The 25230-nt window shown below is 38.7% G+C and overlaps 1 protein-coding gene across 4 annotated transcripts; it reads left to right on the top strand.

Moving 5' to 3' along the window:
- Positions 1 to 602: 602 nt before the first annotated feature.
- LOC120770232 lies at positions 603 to 24107 on the top strand. 4 transcript variants are annotated; one of them, XM_040097517.1, is made up of 8 exons: positions 603 to 797; positions 17307 to 18266; positions 18334 to 19685; positions 19759 to 19923; positions 20681 to 20963; positions 21019 to 21797; positions 23054 to 23301; positions 23380 to 24107. In XM_040097517.1, exons 2-8 carry the CDS (start codon positions 17375 to 17377, stop codon positions 23972 to 23974), a joined length of 4314 nt encoding a protein of 1437 aa, XP_039953451.1. In that variant the 5' UTR covers positions 603 to 797; positions 17307 to 17374; the 3' UTR covers positions 23975 to 24107. The 4 variants fall into 4 exon arrangements, with proteins under 4 accessions (XP_039953451.1, XP_039953454.1, XP_039953452.1 ...); XM_040097520.1 differs by lacking the exon at positions 603 to 797 and adding an exon at positions 900 to 998; XM_040097518.1 differs by lacking the exon at positions 603 to 797 and adding an exon at positions 8392 to 11242.
- The last annotated feature ends 1123 nt before the right edge of the window (positions 24108 to 25230 follow it).

Raw genomic sequence — 25230 nt, 5'->3', positions numbered from 1 at the left:
GCTTCCCCTCAACATTATCCTCCATCATGCATCCTGATTTACAATTATTTATCTAAGAGGCCTTTTGTTTTAGTCCAAACTCGTCGAAAGCTTTTGTTTCCAAAACCTAATATTAGATGACTCCACTGACTTGACTTCACAGCAGCATTACAAAACCTCAACTATAATGTGTGACCATCATGGATCCGCTCATACAATCATTCTTCTAAGCGTTCTTTTGTTTTAGTCCAAAATCGGCGAAAGTTTTTCTTTCTCAAACCTAATCTTAGCTGCCATTCATGTCAACATTTAAACTCCACAGCAGCATTACAAAGCCCCAACTATAACTGTTAGAAGTAATGTTTGAAATACGAGCAGACAGCACTCTAGCGTTTGTGGGGTATAAAGCTAGCTCTAGCTCTAGCGATCACATGCGCATGCTAACGAAAGCGAAGAGAATACAACACATTAGCACATACTAGCGACCAGCAGGCGCATGAAGAGAGCATTGTGAAAATGCAATTGGTGTCTGAGAGCGCAAACGCTTGTCTCTTGATATCTCATCACTTTGGCGACTATGCGCCTTCACGTTCGTTTGCGTTGCTTCAGTTTGGAATCTTCACTCGCCAAAAGAGCACATACTCGTGGTAATAGCGTAAAAGATCGGTACGACGGTCGGTCGCTTGGTCGGTCCAGTGTCTGTGCAAGTACATATATAAGACATACAAACGTGCATATATACAAATATATAGAGATTTTATGTACCTAAGTACATATGTACATATGATTTGTACCACAATTCCTCCAAAGTTTACAAAGTGAGCAAAAATTCTTGTTTTTTTTCTGTTTTATTCAACAAATATCTACTAATGAATATATTTAAAGTAGTAGAGATAAAAACGTTGAGTATACCAATTAGTGCTGAAAGAAGGGCACGGAAGTGAGAGCGGCGTAGGAGAGTGAAACCAGAATCGTGCAAAAGACAAAACAATTCGAAATTCGGCATTCAGATGTTCTTGGTAATATGGTTGCTTAATGAAAACCACCATGTATCTGAGTAGCTGAAAGTGATGCAGCTGTGTGTGTGCGTGTGTATGTGTGTACGTGCGACCGTGTGTTTGTTTGTGTAGTGGTGGTGATATTGTGTGAGTACATCTTCAGTGCAAGCGGAGCATCGAAAGCGGCTAATGATGTACAAACATACATACATACATACATATATATATATTTATGTAGCTTTGCATGTATATAAGTATGTTTGCATGTATATAAATATGTTTGCATATACATATGTAAGTATATACATATATATGTATAGTATGTATGTATCAAGTAGCCGAGTGATAGCGAAGATAGTTGCAATTTACTCAGCGCACACAAATATGCAAATACAACAATACATACATACATGCACAGATAAATATGTATATACATATACATATGTTTTTGTATGTACGTATGCAGTTCTTAGCCGTCTGCTTTCATTGGATTATATGCAGCACCGTATGTTTGTAAGGTTGAAAAGCACTCGTTGCCTTATCCATACTGAAAATAGGTTGGTGTTCCAAGTAGGTTTTTCACTTAGCGATCGCTTATCTTAACATAAATAGTTTGCCACTCCAATGTGGTCACTTCTGCAGCCAACATCGCTCAACGCAGACCTAATTGAAACTTATTTGTTGTTGTAGCGACGCAAAATATTCCCTAAAAATTTTTTTCTAATGTTATTGAGTTGACAAGGCGAGCAGCGGAGAAGACTGCAGAAAATGGCTAGAGCAGGGCACCAGCGAAACAATGGAGCATCTCTTGTGCACTTGTCTCGCATTGGCAAGACTACTCTGTAAGCATCTGCAGTCCCCACGTTATGATACATAGAAGGAGGTGTCGATAGTGAGGCCGCAGAGTCTGTTAAAATTCGCGTCAAGCTCAGGTATACTAAAGGATGACTACTCCTCATGGACCTAGCAACTCAACTCCATATGCTATGGCAAAGGACCAAACTGGTCTATGCGTGGCTGATGGGTCTACCAGATAACTCTTCGAAACAGCTTAACGAAAAGTAACTTCGAGCAGTGGAGAAGACTGCAGAAAATGTCTAGAGCAGGGCACCAGCGAAACAATGGAGCATCTCTTGTGCACTTGTCTCGCATTGGCAAGACTACTCTGTAAGCATCTGCAGTCCCCACGTTATGATACATAGAAGGAGGTGTCGATAGTGAGGCCGCAGAGTCTGTTAAAATTCGCGTCAAGCTCAGGTATACTAAAGGATGACTACTCCTCATGGACCTAGCAACTCAACTCCATCTGGTATGGCAAAGGACCAAACTGGTCTATGCGTGGCTTATGGGTCTACCAGATTAACCTAACCTAAACCTAACATATTGTGACATTGACAATTCTTGGATCGGTAGAAATGTGGATCCATTTCGACATTTGTAACAGCTTGACGAAAGGCAACAGCGTTGAGAACTCCGTACTTATTTACTACGTTTGGCCTAAAGAGCTTGAAACATGTTCTCTTCTTGCTCGCCGTGAATGAATATTAAACCGAATTTTTCTATCGTTGTTGTAGTTGTAGCGGTTATCTAGTCGCCGCTTGGGTGGTAAGGTTCGGCTTAATTGTCATCGAAGTTATTTAAAGGTAGGCCTAGTTAACGTGCTGCTTCGACAGTATCGGATCTTAAGAAAAGGGGTGTTAGAAGCGTGGATTCGCTGAGCTTGCAAGGAGATGGTTTGAGTGCATGTCGGGGTCGATTATGCTGCAGTGTCCAGAACGAACAGCGAAGAGGAAGACGCGCTGTTGTAAACTAGGCTGTAACCGTAAGCGGTGTCTACACCAATAAAGAAGAAGAAGAGTATTCAAAACCAATTTTCCCAAGGCTCACTCTAGATTCTCGTACTCTTCGACTTCTTGTACGCCATACATTGAGATGAAGCCGGTGAAGTTGTTAATGGCTCCACGTTAAATGGCGGTCAGCGCCTGTCTAGATTCTCTTACTCTTCGACTTCAAGTACGCCATACATTGAGATGGAGCCGGTGGAGTTGTTAATGGTTCCACGTTAAATGGCGGTCCGCGCGTTTCTAAAGTAAGTTGCGTCCGAAGTCTGGCTGGCGTACTGTTCGATGTTGTCGACCCAAACAAGAAAGAACTTCAAACGGACGACTGCAGTGATGGTTTCTGTGGAAACATTGATGGAGAGAATTTCATTATATTCCTTGACCGGAAGCATGCGGATATCGTCATGTAAATGTTCAACGGGAGACATCAAGTGGCTTTTTGCACTCGTGCAGTATTTTTACACGTCTGAAGTTTCTCGTGTCTGTATGCAGACGACCATACATGTAGATTATGGTACAACCGATTGGCTGATTGCTTTGTGTGTTGCCAAGAACATTGCTTTATCTTTTCCCTAAAAGCTGCCAAAACAGTCGGTTCTACGTCCGGATTTCATCCGGCCAAGGGCTGTTATTTCGGTGATCTAACGCTGTTTGGCTCGGTATGTGTTTGAAAATCCTTTCCATCGAGCTCTCCTAAGGGTTAAGTGAATAGCAATTGAATTGGTTTAAGACGCTTTTAAATCTATTGTGAAGATATCTCGTCAAATTTCCAATCAAGTCGATTCTCAAAAAGTAAGGGACTAGCATACATATATAGCCAGACTTAGCTCGCTACGTTGATCATATATACATATATACTTGTATGTTTATATAGGTATTTCATAGGGACTCTCACGTTTCATTGCCAAGTTCATAGACCTCTGTACGGTTTATGGTTCTTCTGAGAAACATTACATGGCAAAGGCAATCCTTTACCTACCAAAGGGCTAACACTATTAGAAGTATTGTTCTTTTTGTAAGTCGATTGGAAACTGAAATCATGTTGAATGGCGGACCTATTAAAACCGAAAAGACTTACGCTTTCAGGGTTCAGTTTGAGCTGACGTTCTTACTGGGATTTATTTATTCGATAAAAACAAACGCATGAAGGCCGAGTATGATGCGATTAATCTTCCATTTGCACGATAGTCGGGTCTAAGAAACCGGTACCGACCCGACCCGACTATTAGCCTAGAAATTACTACAGAAATGTTTTCTGTCGCTACAACCACAACATTCGGTTCGGAGACTTTGAAAAGCAGTAATTGTAAAATTTAACCGATTTACCAATAAAGAAGTGTTGGAAAGAGCTTGAAGTAGGTTGTTGGAAAGCAATAGTTGCAGCGTCGATGAAATACATTCAGTCCATTAATGAAAAACCCTAACTGCGCAACCCTGTTTATTTTCAAGTGAAAAAATCGCCAGCAAAAAAACACATTATTAAATTATACTTGGTAATTTTAAATTGCAAATCTAATTGACTTTCTAACTAAAAATAGTGTTACACACGTACATATACCTATATGGGGGTTTGTATGTCTTTATATATCGCATGGTGTGCGCCAAAGCATTTAATTTAATAAAAAGTCACTATTGATGAACAGCAGAATTGTGTATTGCCCAGCGATAGTGATGACATACCATTGCTTGTTGTTGTTGTGATTGGTTTTTATACCCTGTACAGGATAAACTATGTTTGCCACGAAGTTTGCAACACACGGAAGGCAACGTAGAAAACTCTTTAAAGTATATGGGTATATATGTAAATGATCAGCTTGGTGTGTTGACTCGATCCAACTCCGTTTCTCGATCTGTATAGTATACGCAAACTAGTCGCTCAGTTTCTGAGATAACGAGCAGAAATTTTGCATGTTCTTTTCTCCTTAAGAAGCTGCTCTTTTGTCTAAACCGCTGATATCGCTTCAATATACTAGCATATAGCTGCCATACAAACTGAACGATCGGCATCTAGTTAGTTTGTATGGACAACTTTTTCTATTGACGAGATATCTTTATGAAATTTTACATGAATTGTTATCAGAGATAATCCTGCAATTTCCGAAAAAATTGTTCTGATCGGATGACGAGGACATATAGCTGCCATACAAACTGAACGATCGGCATCAATTGCTTGTATGAAAAACTTTTTCAATTGACGAGATATCTTTATGAAATTTGGCACAGATTATTACTTGAGACAATAATGCAATCTCCTAAGAATTTTCCGATCCGATCCGATCACTATAGCATATAGCTGCCATACAAACTGAACGATCGGCATCAAGTGCTTGTATGGAAAATTTTTATAATTGACAAGATTTCTTAACCAAATTTGGTAGAGTATATTTTTGAAGACAATGCTATAATATCTGAAAAAATGTTCAAGATCGGACTTCTATATCATATAGCTGTCATACAAACTGGGCGTTCCGAATCAAGTTCTTGTATGGAAAACTGTTTCATTTGAGGAGGTATCATCATGAAATTTGGCATGCGTTATTGCCAAAGGTAGTGATGCAATCTCCGAAGAAATTGTTCAGATCGGTTGACTATAGCATATAGCTGTCATACAAAGTGAATGATCAAATCGTTTTTTGTTTTTTTTTTTGCAAAGGGTATTATAGCTTCGGTGCAGTCAAAGTTTTTACTCATTTGTTTCTGTTTTTTTTTTATTCGTTGTTGTTGTTTTTTTTGCATTTGTAGCATTTGAATTTCGCAGTCTAGCGCTTAACTACATTTAATTGAGTTCAAGAGTGTAAATTTCGTCAAATTAAAAATGTGCATAAAATATTACGACAATATTGTTGTTGTTGTTGCTTTTTATTGAATGTTGCATTTGATGTCGCATTGTATTTTTAGAAATAAGCACAAGTTCCTCAATACAAGCAAATGTGAATTTTGTAGGTGCAGTAAATGACACTATATACCCGACTAATAGCTTAGCGTATTTGAGCAAGTACATAGGTATATGACACGTTAGTTATGCATATATGTACATATGTCTGTATGTTTATGTATATGCATGTACCGCTAACCCCACTTGTCGCAATTAATTGGTTGTTGGCAATTTTTCGTTGTGCGCCGACACACCAATCGCTATAGCAACCAACGTGTTGTCTCCAAATAGGCAGTAACTACTCTATAATGCATACAATACATACATATGTATATACATACACATACAAACGTACAACATTCAAATGCATATAACATGTATAATTGCATGTATGTATGTGTGAGTGTGTAGTTGAAAAATTGCTCGCACAAGTCTTTGCTAAATATGCCACAAAGCCAGGTGTTTGGCGAGCGCTTAAGTAACGTGCTGACGGTCAGTGACTAAGTTCGCCTAAAAGTCAATGCTCAAGTGTGGTAATGAAATTGTGAAATGTTATTTTGTAAAAAATGCAAATGAAATTGTGAAAAAAAAAAAACAATTATACTAAATAAGCTGCGAGTAGCCGCAGAAATTACAGATAAATAAATAAACAACGTGGTGACTGCTGAAATATATATGTACATACAAGCAAATATAAATATACACACATACATACAAATATAAACATACATACATATGTATATGTAATAAATACACATGTGCCTCATCATATACATATGTACATATGTAGATATGTGCTAAAAATGCATTTTCAAGCCGTAAGTAATCTTAGTGAAATGTTCAATGCACTGCTGAGTGAAATCAAATCAAATCAAAATGCATGAAATGATGATATGAAACGGGAGTGTGGTGCAACGCAGTGAAATGTGCAGCAATAAGTATTGATATGAATGATGGGCAGCCATGTCACAGGCACACAAATATAATATTCATTTATACGCATATATATGTATGTACATATACTTATAGTATATGGATTTATCTAAGTATCTCACAAATGCCTCCCTATACTTGTATACTTGTAGATATGTATTACAAAATGTATCTTTATAGATTTACTGTTACTTTTCATAGGAAGTTAATGTAACATTAACGGCACACATTATAGACTATTGAGAATATACATATATGTATGTATGTAAACGCAGCAATCCCGAAAAACGGTATTGATTTTCGGGATCCCCAAAACTTATTGAGTTGTAAAATCGCTGTTGAAGGTATTACAACTGTTCAATATAATGAAAATTAAGACTTTTAACAATAAATGCAATAATTCCGAAAAAATTACATTTTGTTTCGGGATCCCGAAAACTTATAATGTTGTAAAATCACTGTTGTAAGTATTACAACTTCTTAACATATAAACAGATAAGAATATATACAAAAACGCAACAATCCCGAAAACACGGGATTGAGTTTCGGGATCTCGAAAGCTTAATATGTTGTAAAATCGCTGTTGTAAGTTTTACAATTACGAAACATATAGACAATTAAGAATATATACTAAATGCAAAAATACCGAAGAAAACGGGATTGTGTTTCGGGAACCCGAAAGCTTAAAGTGTTGCAAAATCTCTGTTGTAAGTTTTACAATTACGAAACATACATATAGACAAAAAAGAATATTTAAGTGCAAAAATACCGAAAAAAATGGGATTGAGTTTAGGGATCCCGACATTATCTCAATATGTATGTACATATGTACATATGTATATGCACACACTCACATATGTAGGTTATGGACCCTGGTAATACTTTGCGCGAGCTTGCAGAGATTTTTTGCTACCAAAACCTTTTGATTAAGCTTTTGTAATTAATAGGGGAAATCGTAATTATTACATAATTTCTTTAAAATACACTACATAACTTAACTTAAAACTTTTTATTTCGGAAGCCTGATGATTATACGGGAGTTAAGTCCATATTTATGAAAAGCTCGAACTTAGTACGTATTTAATTGTATGCATATTCCCTGAACTCGAATTTCGTAGAATAATTGTAGTAAATTTTATGAATTTTTGCAGTCCCGAAAATCATTACTCAAATCAGGAAATTTTAATTTATGTATGACATATCACTTCCAGTGCTTTTGTAATTATTTTTAATTTTGCCTGATCTCGAATTTCGGGATTCAACTTTCGGGATCCCGAAAATAGTAATTTACTTATACGTCTATATGATACATATATATATTATTTCGATTACTTTTTAGGTAATTTTATGATTTTTTTTAGCCCCGGAATTCGGTATTCAAATTTCGGGATCCCGAAAATAGTAATTTAGTTATCCGCTGGCATGATTTGTATATTATATCCAACATTTTTGTAGTTAATTTTTTGAATTTTTGTAGTACCGAACTTCGGTATTCAGATTGCGGGATCCCGAAAATAGTAATTTAGTAATCCGCTTGTATATTATATTATTATTTCCAGTATTTTTGTAGTTAATTTTATGAATTTTTGTAATCCCGGAAATCGGCATTCAAATTGCGGTATTGAAATTTCGGAATCCTGAAAATATTAATTTAGTTTACGTATGTATGTATAATTTATTATTTTCAGTCATTTGGTTTTGTTAATTTTATGAATTTTTGTAGTCCCGAAAGTAGGTATTCAAATTTCGCGATCCCGAAGAAATAATATATTCTAGATATGTAGCAAAAATGGGAAATCCCGAAGGGTATGTAAACGCCGAAACCTTTCAAATCACGGAATTGAGTGACTCAAAACACCTAAATGTACATATACATAGATATGTATGTAGGTACATAAACACTCTCTGTAGGTGTGTGTGTGCACATACCAACATTTTGCCGCTCTTGTTCTTATCTCTTGCCTTTGCGCTTATAAGTTCCTTTCTCAGGCAAGAAGTACACAAACATGGATAATATACATGTATGTATGTGTCCAGCTATGTATGCGTGCTCGGATTTACGTGCATGTGTCCGTATTTAGTAAGCATATGTTTCTTTTTTATCTAAATGCGTTTCACTGAACTCTGCTTGGCTGTCTATTTGACTCTTTGTCTGTCCCGTTTGTCTGTCTACTTGCCTGCCTGCCTGACTACCAGGCCATTAGCCGCACATGCATTCTGTATGACATTTATGTTGCACACCGCGCATGCAGCGACAATAACCGCCACCGAAACACACATATACATACATTTTAAAGTATACTTGTATATATGTATACATGGTATGTGTGTGTGTTAGGGAACGCATACATCTGCACATGTCGGAACTTACAAAAGGTGCTAAAGTGACTCACAAAATTGTGCGGTGGCCATAGTTCCACCTTTGAGCTTTTGCAGTTGGTCTAACTGTAATTCTTTAGTTGCCTAGGTGATTCGGTTTTGGTTTGTCATATATATCAACCCTCTTAAAAGCGTTTAATGAGTCTATAATTTTTTTGTTTTGCTTCTTCCTTTGTCGTATTACTGCTTATTACCGTGAAAAAAAAATAGTTTTCGGAAGTAAATAACTTTTCTTGTATTTAACCCTGGACGTGCTTCGTTATCTTGCCGCTGTTTGAAAAACATGTTAATTGTTAATCGAATCGTCTTCCAAATAGTCACCAGAGCCAATACAAGCGGACCAAGTCTCCAGACACTGGTTAAAAGTCTTGGTATGCGGGTGACCTTCAGTGCCTTCAACGAATTTTGGTTTTCTCGGTTTCGGTGAATTTTTAGAGCTCCATTTGCTAGATATGCTAGATGCTTGTTGGATACTTTCGACAATTTAGGTATTCCGATAAATCAAGATGGCTGTTGTTCTTGTACCTCTTGAAAACGTACACCAAATAATTTGAGGAATTCTGCGGAACTGCTGTGCTTGGTCGACTAAAAACCCACATCCATTCGGTCGGTTACGAAGCGCCGACTGTCGCAGAATCGATAATCTCACAGCTCTGTTGTTGGTAATTTAGCTATTTATATGGTTGAATTGTTTCGTTGAGCTTAATGATATTCCAAGAAAAATAATAAAAGGCCCAAAAGTTCAACACTCTTCCAATATCAGTATTTCTCTTTGCAATGACTTCCACCGGCTTACAAAAAAGCTCAATTCTTACTAATGGACGGATAACATATGTATGCATGTGTGGATGTAAAAGATCCCAAGGTTCGATACTCTTCCGATATCAGTATTTCTCTATGCAATGACCTCGGCCAGCTTACAAAAACGCTCAAAACATATGTGGAATATAAGCGGTTAGTCCATGGTGCTTTAGTAATTGTCTCAGCCGAGCGCTTGTGAAGTAGTGTTCTAGCCTTAGTCCAGGACATGCTGCAGAAATGCTAGATTTTGAAATAATCCATTCATATACCGACTCCAGCAAACACTTTTTATTTGAAAGCGACACTTCCTTGGATCATTACACTGTCTACGTCGTCTTTCTGACATTCCAGTTCCCTTTTATTTACTGTTACGTTACACGAGACACTTCATTGGATCATGATACTGCCTACAACGGACAGACTTACATTCCAGTTCCCTTGTATTTACCGTTGCCTTACATTTTATTAACGTCTGGTTCGTAAATGCGAAATTTGGTAGGCTCATGAAGCCGGAAGCGCAAAATTACTACCAAAAAGACCTCGCTTGCCGCTAACGAAGGTCTAATCGAAATTACGAGCTCGCAAAAAGCGGAAATTAGCAACGCGAAACCGGTTAAACCAACACTTTGTATGTGTAAATGCGAGCCTAATCATTAGAGACCAAACGCCAAACCGGCGGCTTTGCGACACACGCGTTGCCAAGCCATGAGTCAAAGCGGAGCTATGTCATAAGTCAAATAAATGTCAACGCGAGCTCAACAAATCCGCATATTATTAATATTTAAGACTACATGAGCATTTTAGCGCGCACTGTGCACGCGCGCTATACGCCTACTGGCTAAGAACTTGCAAGCGTTTACTACACGTTCGTCGCGCCTGCAAACGCGCGGGCGCCCGCAGTGTAAAGGGTGAACTTTTCTTGATATTTTACCTGCAATTCATGCGATTCATGTTTGTAGTTCTGCAACAATGCCAAGCGAAGACTGGTTTCTTCACACACACATACTTACGTATAAACTCACTGTCTCACACGAGCAGTTGCTGCGCGCACACACGTGTAAAAAACCCAACTAACGCGCGCTTAAACGCACACATTCATAGAAATATTTAAAAGAGAGTAACGTAGCGCTTACGTTACGTTGCTTACGTGCTACGTTACGCCTGTAAACACGCTTATACACACCAAATATGTATATAAATATGTATGTGTATTGTGTGTGTGCCTGCGCCGCGCACCAATACCACGACGTTATAACGCTCATTGGTACTGCGAGATCAGCGCGTATTGCTAGTCTGGCAAACGTGCGACGTTGACGGCCACTAAACGCTGCCCAGCTTAGTTGTTATTATAGTCAGCGCTCGGCTCAAAGCAACTTTTCAACTTTTCAAGTTTTCAAGCGTTCTTAGCGCAATTCGGTATTCAACACAATTTGAATGTAAACAGCTGAAATTTTAACTGTTTTATTGAAATAAAAAATAAAAATCATAAGCAACAAATTTAACAGTTATTTTGTTGTTTTTGTTTGTGTTTTTTTTTATTTTTTATTTTTTGACTAGTTCAGTGTCGTGAGTGTTTGAGCAGTTTTTAAAACAATTTTATTTATATTTTTTCTTAACATTTTATAGCAAACAGTGAGCAGTGTGTCATGCACGAACAGTAAATATGTAAATACATATGTGTGTCTGATAGATAAGTGAACGTGTAAAGTGTATTCATTATCATATTGTGCGCCTCCAAAGTGTTGAACGCATAAAAATTATTGCCCATCATCAAGTATATGTATATACATACATATGTACATACATATTTACGCACATGTATCACTGTGGTAGACGCCCCCCTGAAATACACGCTCAAAAGCCCAATAACACCACCACCAGCGACAACAACAGCAGTAATAATAACAAGCAACGTGGATCACGCTTCAGTAAATAACTCGAATTTCCGTGTTACATTCATTATTTTTTTCAATATGTTGTTGTTGTTTTGCTTCTTTTTCGTAGTACAACTTGTGCAATCGTAAAATGGTACTATATGGTAGCTAATTAAAAATGTTGCTTATTGCGTTTAAAGTGTAGAATAGTTTGGCGTAAAGGAAACTATGTGGCATTCATTAAGGCTGGCCAAGGCATAGCGTACGAACAAGCGCGTGAATGAGCGTACAAATGTACATCAAGTACATAAAGCACGAAAAATACATAATTGCATATATGAAGATACATACATTATATATGTACATACATATGTATGTATGTATGTATGTATATGCTCTCCATTCATACTTGATATTTGTAAATATTTCTAATTCTACAAACTCAAGCGGCCGCTTGCCGACGAGTGAAACACAATATTTTTGCTGTAAAAAAATTTAAAAAAATAAATAAAACAAAAAGAAAAATAAAAAATAATGCTGCACCAAAGCTACAATTAATATTCTTCACAGGTGCAAAAAACAATATACAATATAGTAAAAATATTAAAAAAAAATTAAAAAGAATATAAAAAAATTAAAACAAAAAATTTTAATAATATAAAAAAAATATATAAAACATTAAAAAATAAAAAAAATACTAGTAATTAAAACTAATGCTGCGCCAAAGCTACATATATGTAGTACTAAATAAATTTAATACATACATATAGTATTAAATTAAAAAAAATTAAAAAATAAAAATAAATATATAAAAAAAAATAAAAAAAAACTTAAAAAAAATAAATATGTAAATAAAAAAATTTAACACAAATAAAAAAATTAAAGAAAAGTAATAATAAAAAACAATGCTTCACTAAAGCTACATATAGCACACTTCACAGGTGCAAAAATAATAAAAATAATAAAAAAAAATATATATTAAAAATTGTATTAAAAAAAAAAATTAAAAATAAAAATAAATATATTAAAATTAATAAAAAAACTCAAAAAAAAAATAAATAAAAAAACATAATACAAATAAAAAAATTAAAGAAAAGTAATAATAAAAAACAATGCTTCATTAAAGCTCTATATAATACTCCTCACAGGTGCAAAAAACAATAAAAATAACAATAAAAATTTAAAAAAAAATTTAAAAAAAATTAAAAAAATTAAATAAATAAAAAATAATAAATAATAAATAATAAAAAATAAATAAATTATAATAAAAATAATAAAGAATAATGCTGCACCAAGGCAACATATAATACTCTTCACAGGTGCAAAAACCAATAAAAATAATTTAAAAATTAAAAGAAAAATGTAAAAAATAACTTTAAAAAATAAAAAAAAATTAAAAAAAATTAAAAATAAAAAAGAAAAAAGAAAAAAAAATAAATTAAAAAAATAATAAAATTAAAAAAAAATAATACTGCGCCAAAGCTATAATACCCTTGACTGTTGCATTTCTTATGACATAAAAGCGTACAAAATGATCTTTAACTCGATTTTGTTCGGTGAGTTTGTATGACAGCTATATGTTCTAGTGATCCGATCTGAACAATTTCTGAGGATATCACATTATCGTTCTAGTAATCCAAACTGAACAATTTCTAAGGATACCACGTTATTTCCTTAGGTTATAACTAAGACCAAATTTCGTGAAGATATCTCGTCAAACAAAAAAGTTTTCCATACAAGAACTGGGGTTTGATTGGTGAGTTTGTATGACAGCTATATTCCACAGTGATTCGATCTGAACAATTTTTGCGGAGATTACATTATTGCCTTGAGTAATTACTCGGGCCGAATTTCGTGAATGGTATCTTGTCAAACAAAAAAGTTTTCCATACAAGAACTTTAATCCGATCGTTCAGTTCGTACGGCAGTTGTGTGCTATAATTATCCGACATGAACCATTTCTTTGGAGATAATATTATGGCCTTGAGTAATAACTCATGTAAAATTTCGTTAAGAAATCTCCTCAAATGAAAAAGATTTTCATACAAAAACTTAATGTTGATAGTTCAGTTTGTATGGCAGCTATATGCCACAGTGATTCGATCTGAACAATTTCTGCGGAGATTACATTATAGCTTTCGATAATAACTCAGACCAAATTTTGTTGAGAAATCTCATCAAACAAAAAAGTTTTTCTTACAAGCACTTGATTTCGATCGTTCAGTTTGTATGACAGCTATAGACAAAATTGATCCGATATCGGCGATTCTGACAAATAAGCAGCTACTTGGGAAAAGAAAGACGTGTGCAAAATTTCGAAACGATATCTCAAAAACTGAGAGACTAGTTCACTTACGTTTAGGCATAGCTAAAGCGACTCACGCTGAAAATAAAAAAGGAAATAAAAATAAAATTAAAAAATAATAAAACTTAAAAAGTCATAACAAGCTATAAAATTAAAAAGATATACTAATTATAAAAATATAAAAAAATAAATAAAATGAGAAATATATCTCTTTCTTTACAAAAACAATAACACACCTGCCACATGTATTTTTATTACAAAAATATACAATAAATCTATATAGTAGTATATACATATCTACGCAGGTAAACAATTGCTTGTTTATTATAATCTGCGTGTGTTGGGTTTTTGTTTTTTTTTGTTGCTCGTTTTCCATTCGCTTGTTTGCTACAGTTCGCATTATTACTATATTTGTGCTAAAAAATGTTTATTAGCTTATTGCCATTTTTGTTGTTGCTCATTGCAACTCTCATTGTTTATGTTAAGTAGCAGCCGACATATTTATGGGCATTTATAAATGTTTGTATGTTTGTGTTTGTATTAGCTGCACACGATTTTCCGCAATGTACCGCTAATTCTGACGATCACTAAATTATTTGACCTCTCCGTGCCATTCCAAATGCAAATGAGCAAGAGTATAAGACACATTTGTAGAAAGGTGCCATATATGTACATATGTATGTATATAGGAATTAAATTTCTATGATCTACGAGACATTTTTTCAAGTAGTTGGAAGCTCCCCGACTTCTTATGCAGAAATGAATTCGATGAACCCAATTTTCGAGTACTTTTTCTACTAAATCAAGCACATATACATCATGAAAAACAAGTTCAATATTGACTTCTAGAGAGTCTGGTTTACAGCTAAAGACCTATGCCTTCAAATGAGCCATACTAGAAGTAGTCTAACTGTGTAAAACCACAACTTCTTGGAGGCCATTTAATGTCATAATTTCTTGAACTAATCGAATCTCCCAGCTTTTCTCGTAATAGTTCGGTTGTTGGACGAACTGTGTAACACATAGCCTCGTCTTGTTGGAGCCAGATGTTATCAAGATCAATTTCTTCCATTTGCGGCCAAAAAAGTTGGTTATCATCGATCGATCGTCTACAGTTTCATTTCGAAAGAAGTGCGGAACGATGATTCCACCAGACGATAAACCACACCAAACTGTCAATTAAGGCGAATGTAATGGTGGTTCATGGTGGATGAAAGTGAGCCTTATCGGAGAAGATGATTTTCTTAAAAAAAGAAGATCGTTTGACGTTTCACTATTATTAAACCTCTCTGTGACCCTGTAACCTAGTTTCTTCCGCCAATTATCGTTCAATTCAAAAATCTATGAACTTTACGGTAAAGTATTTTCCAATGACGAATAAGTAGTTTCAATGGATTCAAAAATAGATTATTTTGAAGGCAAGTAAACAAATAAAAGCGCGCTGATAAGCGATGATTTAAAAATAAAACGCGTTTATACGCACTTTCGAAAGCTTATCTGAGCTTACGCATTAGTGTCTTTCTGAACTCTTCACACGAGCACTAAAATGAGTTCAAAATTTATGAAGGGGTGGTGAATATATCGAAAGTTATAGTTATATATAGTTAAGACTTCTCGTCCTAGTTTGAGAATTAAGTTCTTAAGCAGCCGTCTTCGAGAAAATGAGAAGAGATTCCATGATTCCAATTGAGCTATTGAAACTCAGCTCAAATCTCAGTCAGAGGTAAAGAGATGCTCAACTCTCATGTCATTGAAAGTGAGAGCGAAAATCATTTCCTGAATAAGTTCTACTGCCTCAGTATATCTCTGTTGAACGGTTATAAAGGGTGATGCATTTTGAGTTGCGAGGTTAACGAGGAATGTTTATTATCATTCGAAGGAACATTCTTTGGCATTTATTTTTGGAGGATTATCTCTTTCAAATGTTGGCCGTGGCTACGTCTCAGATGCGCCAACCTTTGAATCCAATTTTCGATGACTCATTCGAGCATTTCGACTGATAACCGGCAAATGACACGCGTGATGTTTTGCTCCAAGACTTGAATCGAAGCGGGAGTGTTTGCACAGAATTTGTTTTAATATATCCTCACAGGAAAATGTCTAACGGTGTAATATCATGCGATCTTGATAGTCAATCGACCGGCCCCAAATGTGAAATTATGTACACACTGCTTTCTCAATAAATCCAATGATTGGTGTTGGAAGTGACGCCGTCTTGCTATGAGCTTCACTTTCAGGCATCAAATAGTCAGTTGTCATGGCGCGATAACGGTCGCCATTGACGGTTACCGGCATTATTTTTGAAGAAATATGAACCGATGATTGCACCGGCCCACAAACCATACCAAACCGTTGTTTTTCTGGATGAAATGGTAGCTCTTGAATCTCTTCAGGTTGCTCGTCGTTCCAAATATGGTTATTTTGCTGGTTTATATACCTATTGAGCCAGAAATGGACCTCACCGCTGAAAAAATTTGGCTCGAAAACGTCGGATCTTCTTGGAACTTTTCAAGAGCTCATAGAACGCAGCAATGTCGCTTGGAAAGGTCGAGCGGCTTCAGTACGCGCTGCGTGCAGTTTTAGAGATCGAATTTGTATTTAAACTAGCCATTAGAGCCATCCTAAGCTCTACTAAATAAGACTTAGACATAGCTGTAGAATTTTGCTTTCGTGTTCTGGAGCGTTTTTATAGGAAACGGAGCCCAAGAAACGGAGTAGAGCGCCATATCCTGTACGGATATCATGGATATGAATCCGCAGGAAGCCTGTTCCTATTATTTATTAATTGACCAGCAAACCGCCAACTTAAATGTTCTATTCAACCACTTCAAAGACACCTGCTCACAGCGCGTTCTGGCGCCAATAGTATGAGTAATAAAATCGCACATAAAAAAACCCAAAACAATGTGGGTCATTGCCGTCATCGGAGGCTCGCTGGGCTTGGAAATTCAAAACGGCTATCGAATTTTCATATTCTACTGAAATTTCACAAGACCACTGCTTTCAGCAACAACAAGCATTTAACACCTGAATAAGACATCCGCCAGTTATGTGCCAAGCGCGGCGCTAACAGCCGATAAGACGGCGCGTCAGTGAGGCAGTCAAGCGACGCGGAAAGACTCACTCGAACATGAAATATGAGCTGGACGGCAGCGCATTATTGCAAGCGGTCGCCAGCGTATTTGCACAGACTATTTAACTGCAATATTTAAATGTTTGTTTGTGTGTGTGTGTACTAAATAAATAAATCTACGCGGGCTTTGGCGCTATTGCACTGGCATGTTTCCTAACTTCACTTTTCTTCTTCTTTCACATTTGCAGTTTGAATAGCATACGGAGGCAGTGTTGGCGGTGAAAAAGCATACTACAACTACAATTAGGAGAAAGTTATGTTCAAAGCAAGCAATGCTGGCAACAGCACAACAACAGAAGAACGTGATCGCCTAACAGATGGCGAAAAGTCACGCACCTCCCATCGCTCCCGACCATTTTCTAGTCTTCCACGACGTTTCTTGTCGGCCAAGAATTGCGCAGTAGTGGAAACTGATGCGGAGCGTACGCACGCTTTGGGGAATGAGAGCGCACAATTGAGAGACGTGAAGACAGCGAGAAGCTTATCGCGCTTGAATACGCTTAACTATGATAATGCTGCAATAGATTTAGCTGAGGGTAGCTTAGGAAGCGCCAAGGATAGCTTTCAAATTAGTAGTTTGGATATATTTCCACAAATAAGTAATAGTAACGATACAACGGTCTCGTTGGAGATGGAGCAGTTGCACGATATAAGACGTGAGGATATTTTCCCACACGAGCGCACACCGACTGATTCCTCGTGGGATGGCAGTGATCTCGAAAACGAATCCATGCATTCAACAGATACCAGCGACTGTACGCCCGACGATGCGACACGTGTGCTCAATGAGCTCGACACGATTTTGGATATACACGGTGCGACGCCGCTAAACGCGACCAATTCATTGGAGACTAAAGTCGAAGACTGTTTATTGGATTTAGATAATTATCTAGAAGAGATGGATGATTATAGTTTTAGTAATAATGATGAGGACGATAAGAGTTCGACGGAGTTGGCCCGTACGCCAAGCCCGAAACGTCTAACTACACGACAACGTAACCGTTCGTTGCCGATGAGTCGTAAAAAGAGTACACAACTGAATGCCGAGCGGGAGCAGAATGAGGAGGCAAGCGTCGTAGGTGGCAGCATAGAACGCGGTCAGCTACTGAGACGCACAATTACCTCACCGAAAGAGAAGTTGTACGAGGGTAAGAGCAAATGTAATTGCTCAGTTATTTATTATAACTCAAACATAAACTTTTACACTACTTTCAGATCTAATGGAGCGATTGGAGGACACACCGCGTGAAGTTACACGCATGCCCAGCGAGGAGGCTTTCAATGAACTCTTCATAACCGAGGATAACAATGAGCGCACAAATTTGCAGTCAACAGATCCACCACCTTGGACGGAGCCAACATACGACGCACGTCACGACGGTAAAGCTTTAGCCGATAATGATGACTTGGGCGCAGCGCATCTCACAGATTTTACAGAACATCACAGTATTAGCGCACAAAATGACGAGACGTCGGTGGCGTATGAAACAGCGGCCGCCGACACTTTGCCTTTGCGACCCGAGCTCAGACGTTGTCACTCACAGAATCGTCTGAGCACCACTAGCACGAACAGTCGCACTGAAATGCTGACACAAGAAGATATTTTTAATAATTTATTACTACAAAACGACAACACCAGCAGCACTTTGGTGAATAGACCGCGCCAGTTTGGACGTCGCGCGGCGGGGCAACCGCCTGTACTCTCCGTACGACCTGATATACTAGAAGGCAATCACAGCTTCGGCTCAACTGGCAACAATCAACGACCGCAGAGCGCGCCTGCAATTACGACAGCGGCGCGTCAAGCGCGTAATGCCGCACACGCTGCCGACGAGCGTCACTCGAACTTCTTGGTGGGTTCGGATGGCAGTTCGGCGCATACGTCGCGCAATTCCAGTCCCATCACCATCGTATCCAGCACAGACTCCGCCTCGACCACGCCATCAACCAATGGTGGTCACAACGCGGCTATGACACTCGTCACAAACGGTCGTTACGAACAAACGGATGCGGAGCATAATAACACTACACACGCAAGCGCGCAGGACAGCGATAAGGAGTGGCCGCATATGTGCAGTCGCGCTTTCGCACTACTCTGCTGTACAGTGGGTCTATTTAATATGTCACGCTTTGCGGTGCTGACCGTGGAGTATGGTGGCAACTTTGTTTTGCAATTCTTTTTGCTCTCCGTACTTTTTGGCATACCGCTTTTCCTGTTGCACATGTGTTTGGGCTCACGGATTAAGGCCGGTCCGGTGTCAATGTGGAAGATCAGTCCGATATGTCGCGGTATCGGTATTGCTTTGGTGTTGGTGCAATGTTTCATTGCCATTTATTCGACCGTCGCTATCGGTTGGGTGCTAATCTATCTGCGTGACACATTTCCGCACAAGGGACAGGACGGTTACATGTGGCAGGAAATGATTAACCCCTATCGGCGCGGCACGAATGGCTCTGCGAATATAACCGAAAGCATTACCGATTATTTTAATATTGTTGTGTTGCAGCGTTTGCACCTGTTGAAGCCGGCGGATGGTGGCAATGTACGTTTTCGTGTGAGTAATCGGGTGAGTGAGTTGCGAGTCTAATTTTGTTCGGCCTTTCAGTTTGAACTAATAATTTTTTTAACTTTAATTGCAGTTGGCCTTCAATTTGACCCTAATTTGGGTTTTTGTATTCTTAGTTTTGTGCAAAGGTCTGAAATCGTTCGGTAATGCGGTCTTTCCGCTCATCCTTGTACCAATCGTGGCTTTGGCATGCGTTATTTGTAAACTACTCTACATCGTGGATCCCGTAAAATTACAGGTAAATAAAGAAGGTTTTGTTTTTTGAAAGTTTCCGACGTGATCTGTAAATTATCTGACGACCGGCCGAATTTCGCATGAATTCGGTCGAGTTCAAAGGCTCAGCTTTTAAAACTGACACATGGACTTTAAAGTCTATTGGCATGGACACCGCATATGTGCATATAGCTGAGTTTTCACCTGGTTTTTCCAACGGCGTGGGGGTCTTCCTCTTCCTCTGCTTCCCTCGGCGGATACTGCGTCGAATACGACATGACCTAGCCACTCTCTCTTAATTTGCTGAACTATGTCAATATTCGTATAACTTGTACAGCTCTAGACCATAACTCTTCAGCATAACCTTTCGAAAACTCGACTCATCAGATGTTGTCATCGTCCATGCCTCTGCACCATATAACAGGACGGAGATGATGAGTGACTTGTAGAATTTGGTCTTTGTTCGTCGTGAAAGGACTTTTCTTCTAAATTGCCTACTTAGTCCGAAGTAAAATCTATTGGCAAGAGCTATTCTGCGTTGGATTTCGAGCCTGACGTTGTTGTTGGTTCCAATATAGACTAAATTATCTTCGACTTCGTAGCTGTGACTGTCAACAGTGACGAGACGTGACTGTTTGTTTGATGACAGGAGATATTTAAAGTCTCCCTTAGATCAGAGCGCTATATTCTTATAACGCATGAGATACTGTAAAAGATCAGCTTGGACCCTTACTAATTTTTGAAAAAATCAAATGCGTAACATTTACTATTTTTCGCCACAGAACGCCTTGAGCAGCACCGACTTCAGTGACTTCTTCGAAAATTCCAAAATGTGGGTTGCTGCCGCACAGGAAGTTTTCCTCACCTGGGGTCTACTTGGTTCTTCAGTAATCTCCATCACAAGCCGTGGACATCCGCCTAGTCGCAGCGAAATATCGTTAAGACGCGATTGCATCTTTGCCATAACGCTTACATTCTTCAGTCTCACTATGGCCGCAATGATGGGACAACTTTGTGTCCTTATATTGAATCAGCATTCCTACATTTATGTGCCGGGTTCGTTTGGTAAGTCGTAAATTTATTTAAAAACTTCATACAACATACTTTGCTTATTTAATAGAATCACTGGAATCATCAAAGTCCGTCTTCGCGACCGAGTCCATAACCAACTTGAATATCATTTCGATACCAGCGAAATGGATGCCACATTACTCCAGTTTTATTGGAGAGTCATATCGACGACAGCTAACGCTCCAGGAAAGCGGCTATCAAGCTTTACGTTTCGTCAGCGAAATCCTGCCCGCCACATTTATAGCCGCACGTGTCAACCTCTCGTGGATTTGGGCCGCCGTGATTTTTGGCTCCTTCACCCTGTTGGGCATATCACAATTGTGCGCCATGTGGAAACCGATTGCCAGCGCATTGGGTAATTCAATTAGCGCAGTTTTATTGAGTTGCGTTACTGCCATGCTCTTGGGTGTACCCTTCACAACCGAAATCGGCATATCCATACTGTATTATATGGACTTGGTGCTAGGCGGCTCATGGTTTGTTGCTATACTATGGACGGCACAGATATTTGGTGTGTTCTTGATACGCGGGCGTCCATACAATGGTGATGATTTGGTGAATAAATTGAAGTTCACGAACTCCTTATCCGCGTTCGTCGCCTTGGCATGGAATGTTTTGCTGCCGATTGGTTTGATAACATTATCGGTCGTCAGCTATAAGTCATCGTTCTCGAATCAGTTCTATTATTGGCGTGGCAAGTCGTATTTCACCTACTGGGCCAGAAAAGTGGCAGCTTCATTGCAAATTGGTTTCCTACTACTTATACCGGTTACAGCGATTATACAAATTTATCGATATTTAACAAATGGACCGCCGGATATATTGGACGTAAGTGTTATTTATCCGGAGGGGTTGATAATGAAAGTAAAAAAAAAATAAAATAAAATAATATAACATCCTCCACCGATAACTTCAAAGAATGAGTATAGTAACGAGACCCATTCTTTGAAAAGTAATATTTTACTTCGGCCTCTATTCCTGACGCAAAACCTTCTTTAAAAAATTCATATGCGCTTCAGAGGTGGCACCTATAATAGATAGTATCCAGTAAAGCCGTGAGCTCAGTGAGCGTTTTAGTAAACCAAAACTTGTACAGAGAAAAAAGTTATCTCAGACTTTTTCGTCCAACACTTTTTCGAGAAAACTTTAAAAAACTAAGGATTCTTCCTTCCCCGACTAGTGGTCTCACACTTTATCAATAAAATCAAAACTTTCCATCAGCTAAATAAAATAACTCTAGATAAGGCCGGACATAAGTAGAGAAGGTGCTCCAGCGTCTCTCTTATCCTACTTTCTTGCTGGTATCTAAGCCGAACTCTAGATAAGGCCGGACATAAGCAGATGAGGTGCTCCAGCATCTAGTAGAGACTTGATATCAAATTCTGATTATGCTTTCAGTTCCTTGAACTGTGAAGCTTTTAGATATCTAAGCCGAACTCCAGATAAGGCCGGACATAAGCAGGGGAGGTGATCCAGCGTCTCTCTTATGTCTACTTCTTTGCGGTTTCTACATCCGATGGCAGTAAGTTGCGCCCTGTGACTAAGTCGACAACCGTCCTACAGTCTTTTCGAGGCCGTGTGTGTTTACCTTCGGCTCCCTAAGGTAGAAAGCTTGCGTGTTTACCCTCTGCTCCCTTACATATGATTTTGACGATCCTGCAAGCCCTTAAAGCATTCCAAATCCCCCTGATCCGTCTGTTAACCCTTTCAGTAATTTCACTGTGTATCGTTTTTAACGCCTTATGCAGTTCGTGAGAAGGTTTGGTAGTCAAGAGAATTGCACTGTTGGCAATTCCATCAGCTATTTCGTTTCCCGGACCTGAAACCTTGTCTCGAAGATAAAGCGTACGGATATGGGGTATATTAAATCCACCGACTCCTTGACTATCGAGCTATGTCCGAAGGTTTTTATGGAAAATTCCCCTAGCACCGCAGCTGACTTCGCTGCCGAGCTTTCCACTGCAATGTCAATTGGTGGCATTTTGTTAGAAAGTTTCCTGTGTACAACAAATAAACAATATATTTTCCGTCTGATTTTCGAAAATTTTCAAAACATCACTAAACAGTCTCCCCCAACTTTGCAGCGCATCCAACTACTCTATCGTCCCGGCGAAAGTCTACGTGAAATACGCAACAGCTCCTTAAGTGATCGCAGCAGAAGCGACTATGGACGAGGCGGTGGCAACGGCGCCGTTGGAAATCTCGAACTCAACTCATATCAGGCACAAGATGATGCACCGCCAAAATATACGCCACCCCCCTCGTACACCACAGCGACCGGTGCGCGTTTCGCCAAGATACTACGACAAAGCATACGTCGCAGTGTACGCCGGTAATTACAAAACAATTTTAACTTGATTACGAACTAGCACTAATGTACCGTTATCTCTTCCTTAATTCGTATGCTTAGTGTGCTCGGTGATCGCAGTCGCGCACGCCCCATACTCACCATCGACTCGGAGAGTAATCAGCCCACTACATCGCTACATACACACGAAGTAGCGGCGCCACATTACACGAGCGCCGACATACCGATTACAAATACGGCGCTCACAACATCCGATCAACAGCAAACTTTCCCATGCAGCTCCGGCGAACAACTGCAGCGCTCACTGTCGCTCGGTCGTAAGTTTACTGTTAAACAACAACATCAGCAACATCACACAATTGGCGGCGGCGGTGCGCGCAGTCAACGTGCACTCACCGCGGATGCCGGACAGCGCAACCTACGTGGTGCGCCCTACACCGCGGACGACGTGGTCACCGTGCTGCGCTCGACTTCGCATGCGACTGCACAGATGCGTCCCGACACCGTGGCGGTTGTGTCGCCCTCGACGCCCGAACTCTGCGAACTCTCAGCGAATAATTATTCGTCGTTCCGTTCGATTGAGAATCTGGTGACGAATGCAGCGCCGATGGCGCGCAGCGCAGCATTCACAGCAGCTGCGGCGTCGGCGTGCGACGAGGACGTCAACGGCAGCGGAAGTAATACATCTGTGATTTAAAAGAAAAGAAAAGTGAGAAGAATGGAGGTGAAATAAGCAAAGTAACTAAATGTGTTTTGCGTGTACTATGTATGTAAATAGTTATATATATTAAAAGCGTATGAGTGTAATAAATAATTATGATAAATAATACAAGTAATAAATAATAAATAAATACTAATTGTCGAAATATTTGAATTTTTCAATTTTTAGATTTTTCGATTTTAATTTTCTATCGAAATTGTCTCCATTATGCTCTCCATTAGAGTACATTTTCCAATTAGCCAGTCATTGAGTGCGCTTGCTTTGTGTTAGTATCCGTGTGTATGTCTGTCTATTGTCCTTTGACACCTTCTTTTGAGCTTTAATGACATTAGTTATATGCGTGTGTGTGTATTAATGCTTTCACACTCTTAACTCAAGTGGGTACCCACATCTAAGAGGCCTGATTTTGTGAGAAGATTTAATTATAAATTGCTCACCAACAAATTAATTGAGCACACACCCACACGCACACATACTCTATGTTAGTGTGCTTACTTATATACCGTTATAATATGCATATGTGTAGTATACATATGTTTAAAGTAATTGTGTGAAGTAGGCCATAAAGTCTATTAGAGTGCTGATATATATTTGAAAGTCGATCTTAGAAAGATTAGGTTAGATAATTATACATATGAGGATTGTACCGCCATCAAAGGTCTATTGTGTCCTCTCCTAAGTCGCAATAATGATAATTTCCAATATACTGGATCCAAGGGCCTTAATCCTTGGCCTACAGACTGCCGTGCAGTCAATTAGCAAGTGTTCTGGAGTTTCGGGCTCCATGTCGCATGCTTTGGACTTGTTACCAATACCCCTCCTTACCCGCTCCATCATCTTTACGGAGCTGCTCATTTATGATATGCGGGCCAACCGCAATGAAAGGGTCAGATTCCAGTTCATTCCCGGCTATGCCTTTGTGACCGGCCACCCAGATAAGTTGCACTTGGTTACAGTCTGATCTCAGAAGAAACAAGGAAAAAACAATAACTTCGATTCCACCAAAGCTTCACAAATTCAAAAGATTCTCTTCTCTTTTATTGTCGAAGTTTACAATAGTTCCTCCTTTTCTTTCCAAGTGTTGTCAAGTCCTTCTCCAATGGAGCGCAGGTCTTCCTCTTTCTCTGTTTCCTCCGGCGGTTACTGCATCGAATACTCTCAGAGCTGAAGTGTTTTCATCCATTCGGACAACATGACCTAGCCAATATAGCCGCTGTTGTCGTATACCTCGT

This window comes from Bactrocera tryoni, chromosome 3 (genome assembly GCF_016617805.1).
Source record: "Bactrocera tryoni isolate S06 chromosome 3, CSIRO_BtryS06_freeze2, whole genome shotgun sequence".
NCBI classification, from domain to species: domain Eukaryota; kingdom Metazoa; phylum Arthropoda; class Insecta; order Diptera; family Tephritidae; genus Bactrocera; species Bactrocera tryoni.
Note: the sequence above shows the minus strand (reverse complement) of the source record. Positions and strands in the feature narration are given on the sequence as shown.